The sequence below is a fragment of the Phocoena sinus genome, chromosome 2 (assembly GCF_008692025.1).
Source record: "Phocoena sinus isolate mPhoSin1 chromosome 2, mPhoSin1.pri, whole genome shotgun sequence".
NCBI classification, from domain to species: Eukaryota; Metazoa; Chordata; class Mammalia; order Artiodactyla; family Phocoenidae; genus Phocoena; species Phocoena sinus.
In genome coordinates this window covers 84,169,156-84,196,302 of record NC_045764.1, presented here as the reverse complement: position 1 = coordinate 84,196,302, position 27,147 = coordinate 84,169,156, and the positions used below count along the sequence as shown (strand labels likewise).

At 35.0% G+C, this 27,147-nt stretch overlaps 1 protein-coding gene across 3 annotated transcripts in view; it reads right to left on the bottom strand.

Annotated features, from left to right (window-relative positions):
- The window catches only part of TRPM7 (transient receptor potential cation channel subfamily M member 7), a 121,536-nt gene that overhangs the window by 11,931 nt on the left and 82,458 nt on the right, over positions 1-27,147 (bottom strand). For all 3 annotated transcript variants that reach the window (XM_032621934.1, XM_032621936.1, XM_032621935.1), the window contains 15 exons: positions 24,844-25,018; positions 22,379-22,505; positions 21,112-21,296; positions 19,966-20,098; positions 18,486-19,201; positions 16,444-16,511; positions 11,970-12,066; positions 9,599-9,669; positions 6,316-6,350; positions 4,369-4,394; positions 2,844-2,894; positions 2,692-2,757; positions 1,786-2,069; positions 1,581-1,663; positions 1,026-1,231 (listed from right to left, as the gene is read on the bottom strand). In XM_032621934.1, coding sequence (XP_032477825.1) covers positions 1,026-1,231; positions 1,581-1,663; positions 1,786-2,069; positions 2,692-2,757; positions 2,844-2,894; positions 4,369-4,394; positions 6,316-6,350; positions 9,599-9,669; positions 11,970-12,066; positions 16,444-16,511; positions 18,486-19,201; positions 19,966-20,098; positions 21,112-21,296; positions 22,379-22,505; positions 24,844-25,018 — 2,323 coding nt within the window. The remainder of the gene's footprint in view (positions 1-1,025; positions 1,232-1,580; positions 1,664-1,785; positions 2,070-2,691; positions 2,758-2,843; positions 2,895-4,368; positions 4,395-6,315; positions 6,351-9,598; positions 9,670-11,969; positions 12,067-16,443; positions 16,512-18,485; positions 19,202-19,965; positions 20,099-21,111; positions 21,297-22,378; positions 22,506-24,843; positions 25,019-27,147) is intronic.

Sequence of the window (27,147 nt, the reverse complement as noted above, 5' to 3'; positions counted from 1 at the left end):
CTTTAGGGGCAAAAAAAAAAATGGAACCTATAATGTGAAAGTGTCATCCAGGCAGAGCTGGCAATTTGCTCAATTTCATTTTTCTTTGACCCTGCTGTGAAGCTGCATAAATATTACTCTAAGCAAATCACTGCTCTCTCCTAGTCATAATTTCTTTTTTTTCCTCCCTTTTACATGTATGAAGGAATCTGTCTACAAAGATGGCTATGCTCAGTTTTCCCCTCCTTGTATACATGCTGCTCTACCTTCCAAGTGCTTGAATCTATTCCCTACCTCTTGAATCTGAGTTGTCCTTATAACTTACCTTGACCAGTAAAATGTGGCAGAAGGGATGTGGGCCCATTCTGGTCCTAACCTAAGAGTTTCTGCTTTCTCTCTGGAGGAAGCCAGCTGTCATGTAAGAAGTCTAATTACCTGAAACTACCATGCTACAAAAAGTCCAAGCTACCCAGCCATGTGGAAAAATCACTTTGTGGTGAACTGAGGAATTCAGCTGTCTTGAACAGAGACCTAAGACATTTGGCTCCAGTCAAGCTGTCCAAACTAGTCTCCAGCCATTCAAACCCTCCAAGGGGACAGTAGAGATGAGCCATCCCCAAATTCCTTAACCAAAGAAGTGTAAGCAAGCAAAATGGTTGTTTTAATCCACTATTAGGTAGTTTAGTTCATAGTAATAGATAACATAAACACCAGGAACAATACAGATGTTATTGTTTTAAAGAAATGGTCTTTATACTTTTAAAGAAATTAAGGCTACAGACCTATGAGTGGAATAGGGGATTTCACATGTTTTTGCTTATTAAAACATCTGTATTACCTAAATAACAATTAAGATAGCATCCCACTCTTCAGGGCCCTGATAGCTATATACTATGGCTGTTACTGACTTGCTTTTTTAACAGCTTCTGCTGACCTAAGATTTTACCTATCCATAAATTAGCAGATTTCTATATATTGCTCATAACACATGAATAGATGAGAACCTAATGCATAATTCCCTTTTAGCAATATTTTAATAAATTTACCTTGTAAATCAAGTACCAGTAACTCCCCTCTTGTATATTCATAAGTCCAATGGCTAAAGGCTAGCATGATCTCTTCCAGTGTATTTGTTGGAATAATCTCATCACCATTATTGTTGTTGTATTTTCTAAATTCTCCAGTCATACATTCTTCCACAGCGAACCACTGTCCTGCTGAATGGCAATACAGCAGGAAAACTTCAAGGAACCTTATGAAAAACAGTTATAGATATTACTAGTAGTTTTTTTTAATGATAAACAACCAAATGACAATTTTTATTGATTTAATCTTAACCAATACACAATCTATGCCATATATAATTCTTTCAGCTCTGCAACCACCTACACTTATTCACATTTTTCAACTCAAGTTCAGTGCCCTCAGATAGGTTCCTGCTCAATTTAGTCATTTTATCCTATACTAGTAGTTTTCTTAACAAAATTCTAATCCACCTTTAAAATGGGTAACTAATGAAATATTCAGCATCAATAATGAAGGTCAAAAGAGAATGCTATCCACATAACACTAAAAGATCTCAAAAATTTTAAAAGATTTACCTTGGAGAATATGGTATGGATTTGGGTTTCATTTGGTTGAAGGCAAATGTGAGCTTTTGTGCTGCTCTCTGTTGTTGAATTTCCTACAGAACAGAAAAAAAAAACCCTCGTTCAACACTGAAATTAAGATTTGATTTATCATACTTTAGAAGTGAAAACATGAAGCTCAAATAATGCTTCACTGTATGCATTCACTAGCACTTACTCTAAGACAAAGATGCAGAACTGTATCTTCTTTATAAATACTTGACCATGTATTAACCACCTCAGGAAGAAAAGATTTGATAATATAAAGATGTCCTGATTTGAGGATATCATGTTCTGACCAAGTACACTGTACTTTGACAGCTCTTCGTAAACCTCCTCCCATCTCCTCTTTACTTAAAAACTCTATTTTGGCACAGAGGCCTAGCTGTGACCACGAAGACATGCTGTTATTCAGTATGTTGGGAGAACTCTCTTCCAAGCGATACACTGTGACAGGCTCACCTGCAACATGAATAGACATATTTTAAGGTCAAAGTATGACTCTGAAAATCACAAGGTAGAAATTGGCAGGTATCTTTGGTTAAGATTAAGTGAGGAATAGAATATGAGATGGACCAAGTTGTAGTTTTATAAAAGAAGTTTAAGGGCAAGAAATACTCAGAAACCAAGGATCTAATATCTCTAAATTCACCTGCATTTGGTAATAATAAGCATTTTTGAAATCGTGAACATTTTCGAGAAAAACTTTTAGAAAGCAATTAGACGTCTAAACACTTCTAAGCTAAACTTTTTAACAGGAGGTTAGATCTGTTCCACAAACCCTGTGATATCAATTTATTAACGCTTTCATTGCTAAACTACGGATCAAGAGCTTTTCTGAATTAAAATACACCACTGCTTCCGATATGCCAGAAAGAGAGAAAATCAATACTTCTGATGTTTCCTTCAGTTTAAACATACCTGAATCTTGTAGTAATCAGACTGATTAAAATTTATATGAAATTAACAATTCTTAATGTGATCCTTCCTCTTTCTGTCACCACCCATGTTCTATATTACAGTTAAAACCACATGTTAATTAAGGGTTTATTTTCCCTCTTATTTCTTTACTTTTTGGATTTACCTCTTGGAGGCACAGGTGTAAATGGAATGCTCTGGGATAATCTCATCAAGTTATTTCTTTCCACAGCTGCATAAAAATGAGAGAGAAATAATGAAATCCCCAAAAGCTCAAAGAACTATTCAATTTTGTTTTTAATATTTACTATTACTAACCTGAGTAATAGTAATTTGTATCCATAACTGGTTTAAATGGAGAAGCAAGACCTAAAATGGTAAATAAACAAATGAGACCCTTTTAAAAGTACTAATGCAGCATAAATTTCTGTTCAAGCATTCTCATTTAATCATCCCAAGTTTCCTTCATGTAAGCTCTGTTCACAAAAACAGAAAAAAACATGTAATAAATTATGTCCCTCATGTGCTTTATTACTCTATTTCATTATGGCAGATTAGTGGTAACTGTGTAGTATGACACCTGGAAGGGAAAAAGCACATGATGGTTCACACTCTCCTGTTATAAACTGCATTCTTCCCTTATTCCCTACTCAAAAAGAAAAGTGTCAGACCTTTGGGGTGTGGGGCTGTAGCCCTGTAACCATTTTAATGGGTTGACCATGAGAAGATATAAAATAACAAAAAAGCCCCTCTTCCAACTCTAAGTATATCTGAGGACTTTACTTTTTTAAATTTTTTTATTGAGGTATAGTTGATTTACAATGTTGTGTTAGTTTCTGTGAGGACTTCATTTTTTTTTTTTGCAGTACGCAGGCCTCTCACTGTTGTGGCCTCTCCCGTTGTGGAGCACAGGCTCCGGATGTGCAGGCTCAGCGGCCATGGCTCACGGGCCCAGCCGCTCCACGGCATGTGGGATCTTCCCGGACCGGGACATGAACTCTTGTCCCCTGCATCAGCAGGCGAACTCTCAACCACTGCGCCACCAGGGAAGCTCAGGACTTCACTTTTTTATTTTTTATTTTTTGGCCACACCGTGCAGCTTGCAGGATCTCAGTTCCCCAAACAGGGATTGAAACTGGGGCCATGGCAGTGAAAGCCTGGAATCCTAACCACTAGGCCAAAAGGGAACTCCCGAGGACTTCACTTTTTAACTGTACTGAGAAAGATGGAGAATAAGTTGAACCAGGAGAATGAATTGAACCTGCTATGTGTTAAGTTTCTAGAATATAAATGAAAAAGAACCTATCGTCTTGCAGAAGAAGAAAGTTAGTTAACAGTTATATCATTGTGTGAGAAATATAAAATATGGTGTGTGTATGTGTGTGCATGTGTATGTGTGTTCTCACACATGCACACAATACAGGACTGTAGAGGAGGGGTACCAAATGTCTCCTGGTTGAAGGTTGAAGGATATCTCAGAGGAAGAGGGCTTTGTGAGTGCAAGGTCAAGGGGGTCAGGAATACCTCCTGCTCAGGTTTCACTTAGCTGACTGAAAACGTACCATTCACTAACACATGGAATATAAGGGAAGAAGCAACCTGAGCAGCAAGGATAAAGGGGAGTGGGGAGACTTTTGTAAAACGATCATCATTCACACGGTGAGTTCTTGTATTTGTGAAACACTTATAATGAAGAGAAACAAGCTGAAGGGAGAACTTTCTACTACCTTGGCTTTTTCAAATATGAAGTCTAAAATTTCTTACTTAGGACAATGTAGTATTTGCTAAAGTAGATCATATACAATCCTCAGTTTTTCACATTAAATCTACCACACAGACTCACCATTCAACGTTCCTTCTTCAGATGGCCTAAAGAAACAACAAAAAATATGTTATAATTTTAGTAACTTAAAATTAGTTTTGGCTACCACAAAACTTTTTATTTTATGAAGTCACTGTTATTTAATATAACATTATTAAAGGAATTCTGAGATTCAGATTCACTTGTTTGAATATTTGCCACTTCCCTTAAGCTTGTACCAAATTCATACACAGATATGTATAAATCCATATGCATATACTTTATCAACAACTTTTACCTCCAATTTATGCCTACATAAATATTATTAGTAGTTTGATGCCAAACTGAAGGTTCAGTACTAATACAGTAAAATATTCCATGACTCCTCTATTTGTGGAGATTCATTCCAGTACTTTAATAATGCCTTGAAATGACTTTGCAGGATTCTAAAAATACTTCAACAGAACTGATGGGCAAAGAACAGAGAGAACAGCAATTGTATATCATTTTGCAAAATTCAATTGCTAATGTTGAAAAAACTTTTTTTTCCAATGTGAATATGTTTATTTATAACAACATATACTGGTACCAAGTGTAGGTTCTATTAATCCCAAAGATTCCAGTGCAAATTAGAGACAAGTGTAGTGGAAAGGAAAGGGGAATGGGAATCAAGAAAAATAGATTAGAAGCTTAGCTCTCCCATTATACAGTTATGTGGCCTTGCTCAGGACTAAAAGGACTAGATCTAGAAAGAACCACTTGAGTAGGAGACCTTGGTAATCTCTTTCTAGCTCTTACATTCTATCTGATCCTGATATTTCCTGCTGGCTTTCACCTTAGTAACATCAATATTTCCTATAGGAAATACTTTGACCCTAGCATCAGCCCTTTGTCTACTGCTGATAAACCACTCTTAGCACACCCAAAGAGTACTGACCAACTCCACCTTTCTGGGTACTTCTATGGGTCAGCATTCTGTAACTCAAAGTTCTCTTGTTAGCCGAATTAACATCAACTTTAAGTACTGATTCTGCATTCACATTCTACAGTTCTACTTATAAAAGACATTATTCTCTGAAGAGGTCTGATTATAAACAGATCTTCCAAATGCCATTCAGGGCCAGGATACCTCCACAATTTGAACAACTGCATACCCACATAGCACCTGGTTTACTCTCTTCTCTATATATTCACATCTATTTCTGATACAGAGAAGGAAATAGGGAAAACACTATATAATATATAATAAATTGGCTCAAATTGGCTTCCCTTCTCAAGCAGTTCACATTGGAGAGTAACTTTACCATGCTTCTAGTATCAAATGGGTGTCAAAACAAGATTACTCTTTTTTAATTACTCTTTTTTAATGTCCTTTGGAATCCTAAAATACTAATTTCGAGGCTGGAAAACAGAGAGATTATCTTTGATTCTTCTTTTTGTTATGTTTCATCTGTACTGAAAATTTTCACTTTCTGGGGATGACTACTTGTAAGATTGCCTTTTGTTTCTACTTTTGGTTCTGGATTATCACATCAGCTTTCTCGTGGATCTTCCTGTATGCAGGCTTTCTAATGTACACTGTGTATTACTGCTCTAATTATCAGTGCTTCCCAAAAGCAGAAGAAAGGCTTGTTGATTAGAACGATGGGCAGAGAAATTATTAAAGTGTCAAACTAAGTTGTTGAACAAGTTTATTCAAAAGCAAGCTGGAAACAGGACTAAATAATAAAATCATAACTGTATCATTATAATGAAAATTTTATTTGAGCTGTGGTTAATATGACTAATATAACTATATAAAATCATAAATTAAAATTTATACATTAACTTATAATAAATGATTCCCCAATCTCTTCTATGTAAAGACAGGAGATCACAAAATAAATAATCAGCAAGAAGTGTTAAAAAGATGATGCAAAGAGCAGGAAAAAAACAACATTCAATACCTATGATACTTTTCACACTAACAATGAGAAAAGGCTTACTTACATTTCTCTATTTGATGGTCTATCTTGTAGCCAATCCTTTAGTCAGAAACAAACACAAACAAAAAGTTAAAGAAAAAAGTCTCTAGATAAAGCATAACTGTTTATCTGTTTTGTATCCTACATGTTTGATGAATGAAGGGTTGAAAAGTTAATATGCATTTGTTTTATACAACTGAATAAAATAAAAAACTGGTATAAAAGCTACCGTTAAGGCCATTCCACAAGGTAGAATAAAGAATTTCATGAGTGTTATTTCCTACAACATAATTGTAATTGCTGACAATTTTATTTTCTTAAAATACATATTTGTTTCTATGACTCTAAAAAGAATATGTGCCTGGTGCCAAAACACATCAAAGTATAAAGATAAAAATTAAAATCATGCAAACTGTGACAAAGAAATCACTAATAACAGGCATATTTCATTGAAGCCCTTTTGTGTTGTGTACGTGGTAGGCTTTATTCTGCAGTTTTATAATTATTTTTCTAGGTGTGGATTTATTTTTACCTCCCCACTTTGGGACTTCAGCTTCCTGAATTTGAATCTTCATATATGTCATCAATTTGGAAAATTCTAAGTCATTTATAATCTCTTCAAATTGTCTACTCTCTTAAGGCCAATTTAGAGGTATTTTTCCATTTGTTTATGCTTAACACATTTTCCACCTAATTATAATTCTATGTTACATTGTGGTCCAATTTAGCAAAATTCTCCATTCAGCTGTGCCCAATCTGTTATTTTAACCCCCACTGAGATTTTTTTTTTTTTAATTAACTTATTTTTGGCTGCTTTGGGTCTTTGTTGCTACATGCGGGCTTTTATCTAGTTGTGGTGAGCGGGGACTACTCTTTGTTGCGGTGCGCGGGCTTCTCATTGCGGTGGCTTCTCTTGTTGAGGAGCACGGGCTCTAGGCATGCAGGCTCAGTATTTGTGGCACACGGGCTTAGTTGCTCCACGGCATGTGAGATCTTCCTGGACCAGGGCTCGAACCCATGTCCCCTGCATTGGCAAACAAATTCTCAACCACTGCGCCACCATGGAAACCCCCAACTGAGATTTTTTATTTTTTCCCAAATTTTCCAGTATTTCTGAGTAATATCTTTTCTTTTTTAGAAATATTTATAATACTTTTTAATGGCTTTAATCAGACTTATAATGTGTAACCAATAATTCTACTATCTCAAGTTGTCAGAGATCTAATACTGTTTGTATAAGCTGGCTCCCACAAGTTTTGTAATTTGGCATTGTGAGGTCATCTTCAATGGAACCTTATTTGTAGCAAAACTGTGCAGCTTAGGTTCAGGATGAGTCCTTCCAGAAAGGAGAATTTGTTACTGTGAAACTCTGCGTTCACTAAACACCCTTCCCATTGAAATAATTTTTTTAATAAAATGATTTTTAATAATATAATCTATCTCTTTACAGCACAAAGTAAGTTAATATGGTTAATGTGTTCTTTTTTTCTTTTCTTCAGGCTTCTAAAATGTTTTAATAAGAATGGGCATCTGGGGGACTTCCCTGGTGGTCCAGAGGTTAAGAATGCACCTTCCAATGCAGGGGACGCGGATTTGATCCCTGGTTGGGGAACTAAGATCCCACATGCCACAGGGCAACTAAGCCCGAGTGCCGCAACTACTGAGCCCACACGCTGCAAAGAAGATGCCGCGTGCTGCAACTAAGACCCAACGCAGCCAAATAAATACATAAATATTTAAAAAAAAAAAAAAAGAAGAAGAAAAAAACGAATGGGCATCTGGGACAACCGGCAGGCGAGTGAGCAGGGCAAACTGGGATCACTGGGCAGCCGGAACTCCTTGCTGGACCCGATCCTCCTGGTGAGCATTTCTCCGCTCAGGGTCACAGACTGCAGACTGGGCAACACTTTTCTCAAATGTTCCTGGGCAAGGTACGACTGCCGGGGAGGGGATGGATTCCTCACTCCCCATGCTGGGCCGGTTCTGGGCACTGGAATTCACTTCCAAGGTTCACTGCTGGCTGGCCTCAGCTGGTGCGAGTGTCGAAAAATTTTTCCCATCATCTTCAGTAAACATCACAACCTTTGTGCATGCGTGAAGAAAGTTTCCTCTCCCCCAACCCCCTTGCTGTGGCCACAACAAAGGAACATGCATAAATGAGATGAATACAGTAATATAAAAAAAAAAAAGAATGGGCATCTGATGGACTTAGAAGATCCTCTTGTTTCCTTTCTGCATTAGATGATGGAAATGAGCGAAACAATAGCAGCAGCAGGTCAAAGGCTTCTAACAGGGTAAGATAAAAAAAAAAAAAAACCTGGAGTACAAATACACTGACTGGAATATCCAAGGGGTTTCCCTTTCAGTTTATCACAGAAATGAATCCACATCCCATTCGCACACTGAACCACTTATAGTGCCCAGTTCTATGCACAAACTGGGATTTCTCCCCCGCCTGCTCTGGCAGCTTCCTGGAATCTTCTCCATCACTTTTGCTTGCCTCACCTGGGGCTGATAACACCTGGTTGAATGACTTCTTTGTCTTCTGAAGAACCTCCAGGCTCTCATGGTTGCCTTGCTTGCCAGGGTGGGAGCAAGCAAGAGGGTGTGAGTACATGTGTAGCGTTCAGTCCAGGGGGATGGGGCCAAGTTAATATGCTCTTGATGATCCAGGATCATAATTATGAGCACTAATTTCTATACTTGACTAGAAAGGAGCAACTGTTTTTGCTTTCTCCCAAGCTATTTGTCTTGGTTGCCAAAGTCTGCTTTTAAGGAGTGTTTGTAAAATCAAATATTACTCCAGTTGGCTGGGAATAATTTCATATCATTAGCTTCAATTCAAACAGAGATTCCTACCTTTCTTTCTTCTGCATACATTTTTCTTTAATAATTCCTGACTATTCACTACAGGAAGAAACTCTTTTCCATAACTGCTACTATGCACTGAGGTCAGTTTTCTAATGTTAAAAAATTTTTGAAAGCTAGATATAATCTCAGATAAAATATCACCATCTTTTAGCTCTTATCTAATAAATAATTTTTTTTTTTTTTTTTTTTTTTTTTTTGGCGATATGCGGGCCTCTCACTGTTGTGGCCTCTCCCGTGGCGGAGCACAGGCTCCGGACGCGCAGGCTCAGCAGCCATGGCTCACGGACCCAGCCGCTCCACAGCATGTGGATCTTCCCAGACCGGGGCATGAACCTGTGTCCCCTGCATCAGCAGGCGGACTCTCAACCACTGCGCCACCAAGGAAGCCCTAAATAAATATTTTTAAATACACATATGTTTAATTGAAATGTACAAACCGGTAGTAAAGCTGCTTTGGAATCTACTTCATGAGTGTCTTCTATAGATGGCCTTCTACTGTTACTTTCCACTAAAAGAAAATTAAAAAAAATAAAAAAGTTATACAAGTAAAACAAATTTTTTTTAATACCAACTAACCAAACACAAAGTGTTTCGAGGCATAATATAACTTACCTAAGATAACTTATCCTCTCTCCAACACTGATGAATGTAAGAGTTATATGAGTCTCATGGGTCTCTTGACAGGATATCAAAATTATTCAATTTATTTTTGTGAAAAGGCAATATGAAATAAAAGAGTATGGAAAAAAAAAGTCTTGCTCTTCCTCTGTTCCCAAATTCCTTGTGTATCCTTCCAAAGATATTTTGTGTTTCTATATATACCCCTGAATCTTCGTTTTTTAACATAAATGCTAGTATAATATATATATCTTCAGGTTTTTTGTTGTTGGTTTTTTAAATTTAAGCTTGGAGATCTTTCAATATCAGTACACAGAGGATTTCTCTATTCTACTTTGATATTATGCTGAACTTCATACACTGGATATACAATAATTTATTTAACCAAACTCCTATTGATGGACATTTGGCCTGATTTCAATCTCTTGCTGTAACAATGTTGCAATTAATAACCTTAAACATCATTTTACAGTAATGGAAAAAAAACAGTTCATCTTTCCCCCCATTTAAGATGCCACTTTTGTCACATTGTGCTTGTTTATGCTAAACAAACTTTAGAATTAAGCCTATTTTCCAAAAGAAGTGAGGATGTTAAATTTTAAACTAATTTAGAATTTACAGCCTCATGATACAATAAAGGAAAACCTCAGAAAGAACAGTGAAGAGAAATCTTAGAACGAAAGAATGAACGGTGAAAGGAAATCTTAGAACATTCCAAGTATAGAGGGCAAAAAGAGCAGATTGAGATATATTAGGGGACTCTGGGCAAAAGTTTTTCAAGATGATGAAACTGAATATTTTGAAAAAATTTATTCAAAGAGCAGAGAATCCAGTGTTGATCTAACCAAAATCATGACATAACTACACTGGTGGGAAAGGGTAAAGACATCTGTGCATGCATGTGGGCTAGGGAATAGAGAGGGGTGGGGACGGCGGTAGGGAAGAGCTTAATCCTTGTCTTGTTTAGTGGGAGGTCAACAGATACTGCCTAAAACTGAAATACGAGGATATAAAATTACAGACATCCTAACTTTAGAAATAATATCCACGTTATCCAAAAATAGTGAGTTTTATTTCTTCCCTCCTAACCCTTCTACCATTTATTTTTCTTCCTTTTCTTCTTTGGCTAAAATGTTAAATAGAATCCTTGTCTTGTTCTCCTTCTGGGGTGTTCAATACTTCACTATGAAGTATGGTATCTGTGGCAAGTTTTTGTTAGATACCCTTTATTCAGATTAAGGACACTCCATTCTATACTTACTTTGCTAGGAGTTTTAATCATGAATGGATGTTGAATTTCATCAAATTCAGCCTTTTCTGCAGCTATTAAGATAATCATATGATTTTCTTCTTTAATTTGTTACTATCATGCCTTATATTTTTGAATGTTAAACTAATTTGCACTCCTGGAATAAACCCAACTTGAAGAGAATAAAAGGAGAAATAATGGTGAGGGGAATAAGGAAATACTGCTTTTCTTAAGGAACCTTATAAAGATTAAATGTACATAACTGAAAAGTTAGATAACAATAAATTTATACGCATATAACTATGACCCCAAAAAAGCATGATATGGAAACATCTCCAGATCATTAAACTTCTTAAATGAAAAATTAAAGATGCAGGACAACATGTATGGTATGCTACCTTTTGTGTAAAAGATGAAGAGGTAAAAAAGACTATTGTCATACATGACTACATAAGCATGAAACTAGAGAAAAAACAAAAATAACAGTGGTTACACATGGGGTTGGTGTGAGACTGAGACTGATTTTCAAAGTGCTTGTGTGTGTGTGTGTGTGTGTGTGTGTATTTTAATTTTGAACCAAATAAATGTATGTTATTTTTAAAGGTTAAAGCAGAAAAATAAGTTGATTAAATGACTATACAGATTAAAATACAACCGATTCATTTGTAAAAAAGCGTATTTGTAAAAAGCGAGTCTTTGCCTTTCATCTTTTAAGTCTAAACAATTTGTTGAAAAATATTAGAATGTTCAGATTATGTATTATTCAAGGTTAAGAACAACAATGATGGACCAGAATCTTCATTTTCTTACTTCTGAAACATTCACTGCTCAAGTGTGTGACATACATAAAATACATTTAAAGTTTAATGATGTCCATAAAATACCTGTAAAGCTTAAATGAGTATATTTGTTAGCATAATTCATGAAGTCAACATACTCACCTTGCTCTGAATGAAGAGGAACAGAAGTTTTGTGACACTCAGTAAATCCAGCATGAGAACTCACAAGTTTCAGAGTGTTTTCAGAAGGAATATCATTCTGCATATTATACATATACACAATTTTAAAACAATTGAACTAAATTTCAAATTATTGCTCTAAGTAGTATAAGAGCCTCTGGATCTATTTAGCTCAATATGCTTTAATCTACCTGGACTCCAAGGGGTATATTACAAATTACAGTTATTTTCTTCAATGTCAATTTCAAAAACTGCCATCAAAACACCCTACTTGCTTATTGTTCATAAATCCATCTGAATGAATCCTTTTTCATAGCAATACAAGTTCATTTAAAAAATTGGAGGAAAATAGGAAACTGTAGGGAAAATAATAAAACATTTATCAATTCACCTTAAAAAGAAAAAAACTATTTTACACTAAAATTGAAACAGCAATACTTTCTTCTTTGGAGAGTAAAAAAGTGGAGGGGAAATTTATTTTGGGGAGTTTTGGTAGCTTTCTTATTGCTTTTTATAAGCTATTTGTATAACAAAGATCTATCTGGTCATTATTTGTCAAATTTCAATTTTTTTCATATTTGTTTTATCTATGCTTTATATTTTTAGGTACTCATCTCTTTTCATCCTTCCCTTAATATTTGTTTTAAAAGCCCTCCTAGTTTAATGACTTAATATTTCTATTTTCTTAAGTTTTTTTTATACTTTGAATTTTTATATTTAAATCCAGAATTCATCTGAGCTTATGAAGCGATATGAAACAGACGTTTCCTAATTTCTACCCAGTTGTCCAATTTGTGTGTTTACTGACAAAGCATTCCTTTTCTCATCAATTTCTAATCCAACTCTTATTAAATTTGTATTTGTAGAAGGGTTATTTTGGAGTCACCAAAATGTTTCACTAAGTATTCATGTTTCAACTGTACCACTTGTTTAGATATTTTAGTATCTAACAACTAATTCTCCCCCATTTTATTCTTTTTACCTATTCATTTTTCCAGATGAACTAACGAAATTCATTAAACTAATGCGGAAGATCTGATACCTTCACCCTGTTTTTTTTTTCAGCTATACACAGGTCATACTACTATGTAACTTTAAAATATTTCCAAACCTCTACCACCCCTCAGAAACAATGAGTTTTAAAATGTTACTACCACAATAAGCTATTACTTTCATTAAATAAATTTAACTTAAACATCTCAAGAAAATTAAGTTTTTCTACCTTTGATGTTTCACATTCTTCACATTACAGCTGATTTATTGATATATAGCCAAGCAAAAAGTGCTAACCTTTTTCCTATTGTCACAAAGCAACTCTGATTTCCTTTCTGATTTTAGTTGTTCCTTTTGGAACCAGTTCTAGCTATTTCTTGATTGTTTTACTTAAGTATTTTCCTTGATATATACTCTTTGATACAATGACACATCAATTTCATAGAACCATCTTTGATAGAAATTCTAGTGTGGGGCTGATGAGTGGGCTTCGAGGTATTTGTAAAACTCTATACTTTAAAAGAAAAAATTTGTATATGTGCATTTGCCTGGGAAGGTGGTCTGTAGTTTTCATTAAATTTTCAAAGGGACGTATAACCCACAAATGTTCAAGAACTCAAAACCTCTAACCGTCAAGAGCTAGAGCTCATTATTCTATTATTACAGTTCTTTTCCTCTAACTAAAGTACTCACAGTTGTTAAATTTAAAACATAGCCACCACTTTTCTTCCCACTCACAGAAACTTGTTATTTCTTCTTGTTTTTACCAGGAAGTTATTTGCTCACTTAAAAATTTTCAGCATACTCCTGTTTTAAGCTCATTTAATAGGTCCATTGTTAAAAGGTGCAATCTGTGGGGAAAACCTAACATCTACCATTTACCATTAGGAAATGTCCATTCATTATAAATGATTTCCCACCATATATCAAGTGCTTCACAACAGCAAAATGCCATCAGTGTCATCAAATTCCTTCAACTGCTGCTGTTGTGACACCTTGTTAAAGATACCTTAAAAGTTCAATGAAATATAAATTAAGAGAATTAACAGCCTAAGTCAGGGTAACTATAACTACTATAACTAAGGATTGAGAAAAGTAGAGGCACTAAAAAAGTATTTAGGAAGCAAAACCAGGTAGACTTGGCTGTTGACTGGAAGGGTAGGATGCTGATGCTATTAACAGAGGTAGGAAATACAGGAAGAAAAGAAATATGTCTGCTGAGCGGGGAGATGATGGTGAATTTGAGGTTTTGACATGATGAGTTTGACAACTCTCAGAGTTCCAGCTAGTTAGCAGTTCTAACCTTTTATTGCGGTGTCATGTCAATTCTCTAAGTCATAATCACTCCAAAGATTTACTTTCTCCATATCCATTCCTAGCCTTCAGAATTTTCCTGGCTAAAATTGAAGTGTACAGGTTTAGAGTCAAACTTGGGGTCAAATGCCACTTAGGCACTAATGCCCCTATTACTAAGTTTTATTACTAACTGCTAAAAGGTATCAATAAATATCTCTAAAATTCTAGGATACCAAGTACCCAACTATAATATTTAAACATTTAAAAAATTACTTTCACTAATAAAAAGTGAACAAATATACTACCCAAATTATCATGTACATCTCTCTTGAACAACCAATTATACTATAAGGAAGGACTAAAATAAGAGGCATTGGGCTCTCTTACACTGACACAAATGGACTCTACAATTGAGCAATATAACATACTGGGTCCATATTTTTAATTAAAGGGTATTTGCATATAGGAGAAAGAGAGTGTGATAGAAATTTTATTAAACTTAAATAATTACAAATTACAAAAAAACTCTATTAAAAGTTACAAAGGTCCATAAAAAACTTCATTTACTATAAAATCCACTTCAGTTAAAACCTGTTCAAGAAAAACCCCATATGGAATGTAGATATATCACGTCTACATTTTAAGAATTATAAAACCAACTCTGGTAGAGCTTTGTCAGTTCTTCTTTCTACTTATTCCTTTTTCTCATTCATTTATTCTTCCCTTGTTTTTCATCATCACGTGTCAGCTAATGCTACCTAAATGCCTTCAACCTATTTATTTAGTTCTCTGTAAGGCATCATATATAATGGAAAATTCAGATCTTTAGAAGTATGTCACAGAATTAAAATGGTTAGAATACATCATGCAAATTAGTCTTATGGTAAGTTTATCTTACCTACTTCCTCCATCTAAATGTATATGTATATTTTAAGTTAACTTTTTGACTCCTACAAGTACTAAAGAGATTTTACCTGATATTTACGCATCTTTGAATATTCCATAATCGTTATTTCTTACATCATTCTGATGGTCTTATTTGAGGTAAGAAATACAAACTTAAAGGCAAATACGGAAAGAAAGGGACCTCATGGAATCACTACATCTCAATTTCCATATAGTCACCAATTAAATCCAAAGTTAACAAAATTATTCACTTTTGTACAATAGTTCAATCAAAATATATGCTATTAAAAATACAAATGTTGGGGAATTCCTGGCGGTCCAGTGGTTAGGACTCTGTGCTTTTACTACCAAGGGTGCAGGTTCAATCCCTGGTCAGGGAACTAAGATCTTGCAAGCTGAGTGGCACGCCGCCCCCCCCCCCCCAAAAAAAGTCAGCATTTATATTATAAAAAATGCACTTGAGTCTACCTTTTAGATGTAGGGTAATAAGTAACATGTCCTGACAGCAATTTCACAATTAACGATAGATCATATGAGAAATAATCATTTATAAAAGCTTATATTATATCATTATCATTTCCTTGGCTCTAGTTTTAGGAAAAACTTTATTTCCGTTATATTTATCACTTGATCATTTCTACAACTTAAGTTCTTAAGGGATGGAGAAGCTTAGCACTTTTCCAGGTCTTCCTAATTATCTTGATGTAGCTGTTATTACCCTTAAAGCTCAAATTAGTTACTGGTAATTTACGAAAGCAACAGTTAAGAAAAATTTTCAGCCAGGAAACACACCTTTTTGCTAGTTGTTCTGTACACTTTAAAACTCATTTAACCAACATTTATTGAACATCTTACACTTGCACACGATACTGTAGTTACTGGCATATTCAGCTTTTTATTGCTAGACCACAGGGTCCTTGAGAAGCAGGGTTATATTCTAATGAATTCTGGGGCCTGGGAAAGAGTTGAGTTCAATGAGTAGTCTGTGGAAACCATATAGGGAGAAGCATTTTTTAAGAGAAATGTTAAATAGGTGATTTTTAACTTCAGTTAAAAAATGCAAGCTATTTGTACATTTTTTCATATTCTTCAACTGTTTCTTCTTTTTTTCAAATTGTGTATAAGCTTCAAATATTTGGAACTCTCATGCTGATGATGGTTTCTGCTAACACTGTATTTTTCCTGAAAAATATGTTTAATTCTATTTTGAACTAAACTCCAAAACAGCAAAATAATCGCACTGCTATAAGGATTTACTTACGGATAATATTTCTTTTATCTTGTTTGACGTTTCTTTAAACCTCTGTAAATCCATGCTATCTCTGTGTCCTTAAAAAAGAAAAAAGAAAAGATTACAACAAAAAATACTTGTTTTTTTTAGTTCTATCAAAATAATGTCATTGCCTAGTCTATTCAAACAAGTGACGTATGTTGTCTTGTGAGTAGTTTTGATGGCTCTGAAGTTTCCTGTAGCTTTCCTGATAAATACTGAAAATAGGTATCAAAAAGCTGGAGAAGATGAGTAGTTCAAGTTTACAGTAACAGGATCCTAAAAGAATCCAACATGTGATATGAAGTAAACTGCTTGAAATTTAGAAAAGGGGGCGCAATCATTTTTACTCTCAATAAAAAAAGCATTATATATAATTATTATACATATATACATATTACATATAAATATAGACATCAAACATGGATATCTATAACTACATATCCATACCAGTGGCAATATATTAACAAACTAAAATATGTTTTTAAAAAATAAATTGGGATAGATTTTATGTAGGAAAAGTTGTCTCTATAAACCCACAGTGAACTCACATAGCCTAGCAGTAGAGATCAGCATGCTCAGTACCTAGATAATCCATGGGGTTGGCCCGAATGTGGAGAATTTTACATGGACATAACATTCTGTGAACCATCTCTATACATGTTCCGTGACTAGGTAAATTCCTAGGCTGGGAAGGCTCATATAAGTGTTAAAGACAAGGTTGGGAAACCACCTGAAGGAAAAATTCTAACTTGAAGAGACAGAGGGCCTTCTTCAAACCTTGGAACATTCTGGTTATGTCCACGAACAACCGAAGTTGTTTTCTAAGAATTCTTTGTTAAATACTTTTATCTTTAATAATCTAAGAGGAAGGCTGTTAGAACACTATATTCTACAAATATTTGGGGCTTAGCTAGCTCTACAAAGCATTCCCTCTTCATCTTTTCCTTCCACGTGGCATAATGTCAACATTTAAATAACAAAACATCATTAAAAACAAAACAAATAAAACCTTAAACATACAAACCACAATATTAGTTCTTTCTTTCTGCCTTCATTGCCAAGCTTTTGAGTCGCCCCCCATCACTCTCTACATTCACTCCCATTTGTACTTTATTTCACTATAATCAGGCTTCTTCCTCTATCACTTCCTTCACTGAAACAGTTTTCACCAAGGTTATTAACATGTTATCATTGCCAAAATAAATATATTTTCAGTCTTTATTTTACTTGAGGTGAGGTATAAGAATGAATCGTTCCTTTCTGAAATGATCTCTGGGTATATACTCTCTGGGTATATAAATGGGTTGACCATAAATACTCATTTTCCAAGTAGAGTCTTGGCTTTCCCTATTCTCCTAATGTAAATATCAGTAACACACCCTTTCACTCTCAAAAGTGTACTGGTTTGGATGAAAAATTATATGGTCAGCCTATTTATAAAACACTGTTCTTTTCCAGTTACTTCTAGCCTCCCCTATACCTTTGTCTTGCAACACTTACACATCACGCAAATTCTTTCAACAAAAGTTGATCAAATTCAAAAGACTATGCTTAAATTCAAAAGACAGAGTCCAGGGCTTCCCTGGTGGCACAGTGGTTGAGAGTCCGCCTGCCGATGCAGGGAACACGGGTTCGTGCCCTGGTCCGGGAAGATCCCACATGCCGCAGAGCAGCTGGGCCCGTGAGCCATGGCTGCTGAGCCTGTGCTCCGCAACGGGAGAGGCCACAACAGTGAAAGGCCCGCGTATCGGGAAAAAAAAAGTCCAAATAAGTTTTCCATACAATTGTTATTATAGTAAGTTGCACCAAAGAGGTATGTGCTAATATAACTAGTAGAGCCCAAATCAACCTACTTCCCCGACTTCTGACTCCTTAAAAAATTTTTAGAACTATACTCTATGAAAAGGTAATCCACTTGTCACACAAGTACATGATTTTATTAATTAGCAATTTATTTTTATTTCTAAGGTGATAATTACAATTAAAAAATAAATAACGTTGATATACAAATATCAGTTTGCCAAACTTACCTACGAATGCTCCAAATTCTACATTATCTCCTTCTGCAGCTTTAGAACAAACAATTTCTTGATCTTTGGTTATAGTTTCCAAGTGGCTTTTGCAACTTGGCTGGGATGGTGTACTAACAAAAAATTTGGTTGGTGGGGATGATAGATGTGGTATGCTATTAGACGAACTGCCTGATTTTTGATTTTTACTAAACATTTTTAAGGTTTCTACTCCATGTTGTCTCTGTCGCAGTTCTGGAGGAGAGACAGCACTTGGGAATAAGGCACCACAAGAGGAACCAGCCTCTGGAAAATTGAATTCTTTTCTCTGGGGTATTACAGGTAAATCCTGACCAGATATGTTAAATTGGGAATCTTTTTCATCTTTCATAAAGATATTACAAAGAAAAGGATTATTACTTTCAAGACCACTTTGAGGAAGAGAGGAGCTAAGTGTATTTACAACACTGTGCTTTTTCCATACAGAAGGTCTTACAGGACCATCATCAATAAGGTTTTGAGCCAAATGTTTGGAAATGCTCAATTCTCGTGTGATTTCATTGTGAACTTTGCTAGCTTCTGAAGCTTTCTGGGCAGTGAGTGTTTTTAATGTATCCACAGTCAGGGCCGAAAGATCTTGCAAATGGCCAATTTGAGAATCTAATGATTGTAATGATCTTTTGATATAGTTGACGCGATCTCCAACTTCTTTAATCTGAATGGACATCTGCTCCACTCTGTAAGGGAAACACAGGAGTTTTACAAATGTTAAAAATTAATGGTTTCGAAATATCTGCCTGCCAATGCAGGGGACATGGGTTCGATCCCTGGTCAAGTAACTAAGATCCCACCGGCGGTGGGGCAACTAAGCCCGCGTGCTGCAACTACTGAGCCCACAAGCTCTGGAGCCCACACACCACGACTAGAGAGCCCACACACCATAATGACTGAGCCTACCCACTCTGGAGTCTGCATGCCGCAACTAAGACCCAACGTGGCCAAAAATAAATAAATAAATAAATATTTAAAAAAAAAAGGATCAAGTGCTAATCCTATTATAATAAAAATATAAGATTTTAAAACACACTTTTGTACCATAGGCTATTTATTCCCCCATCAGAGTAACACAAAACTCTGTATTCAGCTACATACACATAAACTACTATTACCATTATTGTACCTACACAAATACCATATACTTTTAGAACGTAGCAAAACTAATGAAAAGAAACATGTTTTAAAATAATTAAGACAGTTTTACTTTTCTCCACCAACTCTTTTCTGCCCTCTGTAACAAGGGTCAAAAAACAGTTAAGAGACTGACTGACTTACATGAAGTCTTAGAAGTAAAGAACTGAACTGTCTCACAATATATTATGTAAAACCATTACTAAACTTACTTGTTTGACAAACATAAATTGAACAATGACCATGTGTAAGAGACATAACTAAGAGAACCCACTCTGACATAAAATCAGTTACAATTAAAGAGTTTCTGAACCTTTCAAAAGTGACACGAATTCTCTCTTCACTCCCAGAATGGAATTTGTCATCTTTTTCATTAAAATACATCTCAACACACTGCTCTTCAAAATCATGAAGTTTCTTTTGATCTTCTTCTGTTAGAAAAAGTTCTAAGGAGGGAAAAGAAAAAAAAATCAATAGAGACATCAAGATAAACTTTAGCTCATGAGTTTTATGTTATTTAGAGTTCATAAAGCTATGTAAATCATCAGCATTTTTTTTTTCTCTTTTTACTGGTGTGTTTCTAAAGCCCTAAACAAGTATTTCTACTTCTTTCTTCACTCACAGTGTGATGTTGGAAGAATAGTTTCCAGTATTTCCTCCTTTTCGAATCTCCGTTTCCTATAAAATACCCTTCCCCATCTATCTCTCACACCTCTCCTTCCCATACTCAGGTACAAGAATATAAGAACTGATTTGGTAGAATAAAAAGCCACTGTAAAATTTTAGGCAGAGTTTATTATGTCTCACGTAGTACATAGAATGTACTAAAAGTGTTATTGTTTACACAGCAGTCAAAATGGTTTGTAGAATGGCAAATGTTATGGCTTACACTAGCATTTTAACAAAACCGAATTGAGATGCCATACCAAAAGGGAAGTTTAATACTAAATTTACTTTTATAGATAAACATATTGCACTTTAAATTCTTTTATGTTTAGGCAAATTCAACAAAAGGCTTTACAATAACATTAACCAGTTAAGTCTTCTGAATAAAATTAATACTTAGCTTTCAGAGACTTCCCTGGTGGCACAATGGTTAAGAATCTGTCTGCCAATGCAGGGTACAGAGGTTCGAGCCCTGGTCCGGGAAGATACCACATGCCACGGAGCAACTAAGCCCATGCGCCACAACTACTAGGCCTGCACTCTAGAGGCCGCAGGCCGAGAGCCTGTGCTCCACAACAAGAGAAGCCACCACAATGAGAAGCCCGCGCACCGCAACGAAGAATAGCCCCACTTCACCGCAACTAGAGAAAGCCTGCGTGCAGCAACGAAGACCCAACGCAGTCAAAGATAAATAAACTTAAAAATAAATTTATTAAAAAAAAAATACTTAGCTTTCAGTGTGATACCGATAAGTGATAAAATAAAAACATTTGCCTTAATATATCTTACTTACTTGGTCCATCCGAAGTCTTGTCTTTTTTTCTTCTTTTACATATGCAGCAAAACAGAGAAACTATATGGCTGAGAATGATAAGTGGTGGAGGCAGAACTGGTTTCTCATGATAAGCCATAATAAAATGATAACGTTGGTACTTCCATACAATATTGGAAATTGCCTTCACTTGTAAATACACATTGCTTGAATAACAAAGAATAAAAATAAACAAACTTAGCTAATCACATTTTAAAGTTTTAAATACTAAAATTTTATTGTAATTCTGCTCTAAACAAGGATTCAAAGGAGTACTCCACCACAAACAAGACTAAAAGGTAAATGCGAAACTGGAAAAAAACACATGCAACAGTATAAGGCAAAGTTTGATACTGCTGAGGGTCTTAATCATAAACTCCCAGAGAAATAGGCAGAAAATATGATTTTAAGTTTTTTAAATTACATATAAATGACAAAAACAGAAGAAAATATTCAATCTGAGTAGTAACAAAATAAGTGCAAATAAAAACAAGACTCTTATGTACTGTCAAATTAGCAACCATTAAAAAGATAATACCTACTGTTAGCAGAGATTTGGAGACACAAGGCCTATTTTGACTTAAATAGAAGAAGTCTGAAATATACATATATTGAATAGTTCTACTTTTAGGAAAACACTCTAAGGAAATACATAAGGATTAATAAAAAATTTAACCACAATATGGTTTTGGGGAACAAAAAATTATAAACAATCGAATGGAGCAATATAACATATTGGCTTAAAAATTACAGTCTATATCATGGAATACGAGGTAGTCATTAAAAAACTGGAGAGGGATATTTATTAATGTAGGATAATATTCATGTTTTGCTTAGTTAAAAACAGTATACAAAATATAAGAACATTATTTTTAAAAAGAAAAAGTGGTTCATATATATAAAATATAAAAAGGATGTATACCAAAATACTAAGGATGGGATTACTGAAGTATTTTCTATTTGCCTTTCTGTTTTGTATACTGCATGTGTATTCCCTGTCCACCTTGTAATAAATACCAAATAAAGATTAAATTTATTAAAGAAGTGCATGTTGAAAGATAGAGTCTCAAATTTAGAATTAATTTGATTTTGAAAATGCATGCTTTCTTATTTGTAATTTTCAAAAATAATTTTTAGTAGTTTAAGCCTCAATAAAATCTTTATACTTTAAATTTTGTATAGTTCCTTCAAAAAGAGAACTATATATTAAATGATCTCATTACAATAAGCAACCAAATAAAATTCTTACTTGAAAAATGCAATAAGAAGATTGACCATAATGATATACTGTACAAAGAGGTAGACTGCTTGAAGAAATGGAGTCAACCATGTCCCAGGACCACAGATTTCAGTGATAGTGGAATCCTTTGCACAAACTTAAGAAAAAAAAAAAAAATTAAAACAGTAATTTACCAGTTACTGCTTCTAGTCAATATTTGTGTACGTTTGTTTGAAGGAAGTTTTGATTATGTACATATCTGTTTCACAGATTCTAGCAAAAGCTTCTGGGCATGCAGCCATACAAACACCAACTTAACAGTATTCCAAAAGAGAAGAATTTTGTGAAGGATGTGGGTACTATTCTACGACTCTACTCCATACAAGGAAGTATATATTTCTGTATTATGTCTACCCTCCAAGGTAGGGTTTAGCCAGAGGAGCATTAAGAAGAATAAAACTCCCAGATTCAGCCACACATTTCTATAAGAAAAATAACTGAACCAGAAAAGAGTATGATAAACTCATAGTAAATCTACAAACATAATGAATACTGACTTTAGCTTATTATGCCACAAAGGAGGGTTGAAGGAATGGTTAAAGTGCCTCTTAAATATACAATGATTAGATTTGAATTCCTTGCATTTCATTGCCTCCATCTGGAATGTTTCTGAAGCCGTAACACAGCTGAATTAAGGAAGGAAAGAGCTTTAATACCCACCAGACTTATGAGGAATAAAGTAAAATAAATTCAAGTAGGGCAAGGATTTGAATTAAACAGTCTTGAATTAGTGACAAGTTTTATACAAATATTTATAATACACTTAGCACCTGGTGTTTTGTAAGCATTTAAAAAATATACATCATTGAAATTCTCATCATGGCTGTATCATTCCTTTCACATAAAATGGTTTTACGGGCAAACTGATGCATAACGTCCTTTCACTCCTAAAAAAATTTTTTTTTTTTTTTTTTTTTTGCGGTACGCGGGCCTCTCACTGTTGTGGCCTCTCCAGTTGCAGAGCACAGGCTCCGGACGCGCAGGCTCAGCGGCCATGGCTCACGGGCGCAGCCGCTCTGCGGCATGTGGGATCTTCCCGGACTGGGGCACGAACCCGTGTCCCCTGCATCAGCAGGTGGACTCTCAACCACTGCGCCACCAGGGAATCCCCTAAAAACTTTTATGAATCTATTTCCACTCTATTCAGATTAGTTTGTTGAAGCAAATACCCAAGAAAGAGAATGCAGGAGAGTAAAAAACTATATCCAATGCTGTATAACTAGACTAGAGCCACATAAGAAAAAGCAGACAATAAAAACCTGGAAATGACACTAAACAGGAAGCCATTAGACACAAAATTTTACCAGGCTGGTAAAAACCTCACTGTTTTAACCAACATCTCAAAACAACTGATGACTACTATGTGACCATCCCCTGATCTAATCACCTATAAATAGGTGGGTAAGGAGCAACACAGAATGGGGGTGATGGAGGAGTAAAGTAAGATGGGTGAGAGAGAGCAAGAGAGAACATGAACAAACTAACAAAATAAAGATTCTATAACTCAATGTGAAGGTCAGAAGAACATCCTTGAAAGTTGGCAGTATCAACTATGTCCACAAGTTATCTAGCCTTTTAAACTAAAACAACAGAATAGCTTTATGCAGAGAATGTATTCAGAGTTGAATTTTACAATTCAAGAATATATACAATCCGGGCTTCCCTGGTGGCGCAGTGGTTGAGAGTCCACCTGCCGACGCAGGGGTCACGGGTTCGTGCCCCAGTCCGGGAAGATCCCACATGCCGCAGAGCGGCTGGGCCCATGAGCCATGGCCGCCGAGCCTGCGCGTCCGGAGCCTGTGCTCCACAACAGGAGAGGCCACAACAGTGAGAGGCCCGCATACCACAAAAAAAAAAAAAAGTATATACAATCCAACTAATCAATGTAATTCCATTACCCTTGCCCTGGACAGGTAGACTGAAGCCAATCTGAGCTAATGAGATTAAAAAATAGGTTCAATAGAAGGCATCTGGGAAAGGGACTTTTTCCCCTGAAGAGAACCAATGGAAAACAGTGTCTCTTTCCTCCTGTTGCTTGTGACAGAGTCTTACAATTGTAAAGGAAAACCTGTACGAATCAGACACTTATTACAGAGGACTGGGATGAAAAAGAATGTGTCTTTAGCATGAATTAACCAATCCCAAAGACCACAGACCACTCTACCTCTGAACTTTCTGTTATGTGAGCTAATATATGTCCTTATTGTGTAAGCCAGTTTAGGCCAGATTCCATTATTTGCAGCTAAAAAAAATTTTGAAAAACTTTTTTTCAATTAATTTTTGTTATGTTTCTTCTGGGATTAACTAATGTATCATGGGAGGACTTAGGCTGGTTAACAGTTTGATTTGTGAAAATCTGTAATATTACTATAATGCAATTTTGACTTTGAAATATGAAATAACCAAAAGATATATCTGTACACATAAATCCTTACCATCAATTTCATATGCATAAACTTCACCAAAAATCATCCAGTATGGATGAAAAACTATGTCTTTAGCAAGAGTCCAAGATGGTGCTTCGCGAGGATAAAGTATTGCCTTTCTGGGAACACCAAAACTAAGTAATACAAGAGCCATAATCACTACAATGTAGAACATATTGGCCACCTGTTAAAAAATGAACACTGTTAAAATACATGGGAATTGAAACACAAAGACAATTCTTCATCTTAAAAAACAGTTTCTAATGTTCCAACAGATAACTTGAATCTTTGAGTTTCTTTTTATTCCTAGCATTAGCATTCAAGAAACCTCATCACTACATAAACCTTAACATCCAGGAAATTATGTAAAAACTGATCTGTAACATCAGGTAAGTCATAGGCATCTTCTACATAATGAACCATATCACAGGCTCAAACTGGAGTCTGCCTATCTCATGTCCATGAAGATTTTAAAGAAGTAAAGACATAAGGGGCAGATTCAGGGAACCAATTTCCATGAGAGTTCTTTCCTAAAACTGTTCTGTTCTTATACAGGAGGTGCAGACTATCTTTTCTACCTTCCTTTGAGAGTATCTTTTGCCCACTTCACAAAAGAAAGGCATTCTTTTCACCCATCGTGAACCCTACCATGGTGCCTTGTCTCCTGGGCTGTGAAAACCTCCTAGGAGGTAAATAAAACAACAAACTGAATTATCAGTATGGGTGTTGAAAAAATTAGTGATACCCGTATCTGGTTAACAAATTCTTTTGCAAGTCACGTAGTTTAAAATTCTTTAATTTCAACAAAATTGAAAAAGAGCCTAACTGAACTATCACATAATAAATCATTAAAAAACAATTTTTATTGCTAAATCACAATGTGAATTTTGACATCATTACTCAGGAATTCAAAGAATTAAGTGAAATGCTATAATGAAACTTCAATTTCTATCCACTTATTTATGTGTACAAGTGTTCAGCACTTACATCTAAGAAAGTGAATGTAGTGTCACTCTGGTAATATGTAATAATATTCATCCACAAATAATAATCTAAGGGGAAAATCCCATGGAGATCAAGAGACTACATTTACAATAAATCTGTACTTTAATCTACTATGAACTAACAATAATTGCCGTAATAAATCTATCTAAAAGAAATTACTAAGACATTTTCATATGTTTTGAACAAGTATATAGTGAGAGTAGAAATGGAAGGCAGGACTGTGAAAAGAGGACAGTAAGTCTACACTAGATGGAGAAATTATAAAATATTTATTTATAAATAATCATTTAGTCTTGATCCTTTACCTTTAAAATTGTTAGATCTGCCAATAATTTTTTTTAAAATTAAGTTAGAGTCCCTGTGACTTACAATAAAAAAATCCCATACACCGCCCAAGATTCAGTTTTTTTCTTTGTAAAATGGTTAAATAATGCCTTATTTGACCACTTAAGAGAACTACTAAAAGAATATATGTTTTCAATAAACAAAATCTTGGGATAAAAGATTTTTAAAGGCAAATAATTCATCAAAACATTATTCACGGCATTTGCTGTAATTTGAAATCCAAATTAAATAAAGAAAAAGCCCAACTCAAAAGTTCAAATCAAAACCTAAACCCGAAATATTCTAGATTTATTCAAGGTCTGTTGGCTGATGATTCAGAGTTCTCTGGATTTCATACTTTTCGCATAAAGCCTATTGGACAATCTTCCTTATATTTGATCTAAATTTAACTAAAATATCTGAATATTCCATTTCTTATATCTAAAATGAGGGTTCCTAGCTTGAATGTATAGGTATATGGAGTGAGTAGGATGAGTTCAGCATTTACCATGTAATTTTCATTAGTCTGATCTCTATTAAAGATGTCAAATGTGAAGATTTCTTCTACTTTAATCTTTCATATCTTTATGAAAGATATGAAGCTGTTTTCTCTGATTAGAAATTCCCCACTCAGGAAAAATTCCTACCTATTTTCTAAACTTTTTTCAAATACCATGTTCCTTGTGAAAGCTTTGTCTTCACAAAACAGTTTATCATATCTTTCTCTATCTGCTCACATGCTTGTCTTATATACTAGACTGTGAATTCCACGAGGATCTGGACCATGTCTTATTCATCTTTGTAGTCTCAGCTTAGTATAATGCATAGCATATAACAGATGCCCAATGATTAAAAAATGTTAAGTTACTCTAGGAATCTACTACATACTATAAAATCATCTCCTTTATTCATTAAAGGTATACTTTAATGAAGGATTTCTTATACTTTGCAGCATCTACTTTAAGCAGATAATTAGAACATTAA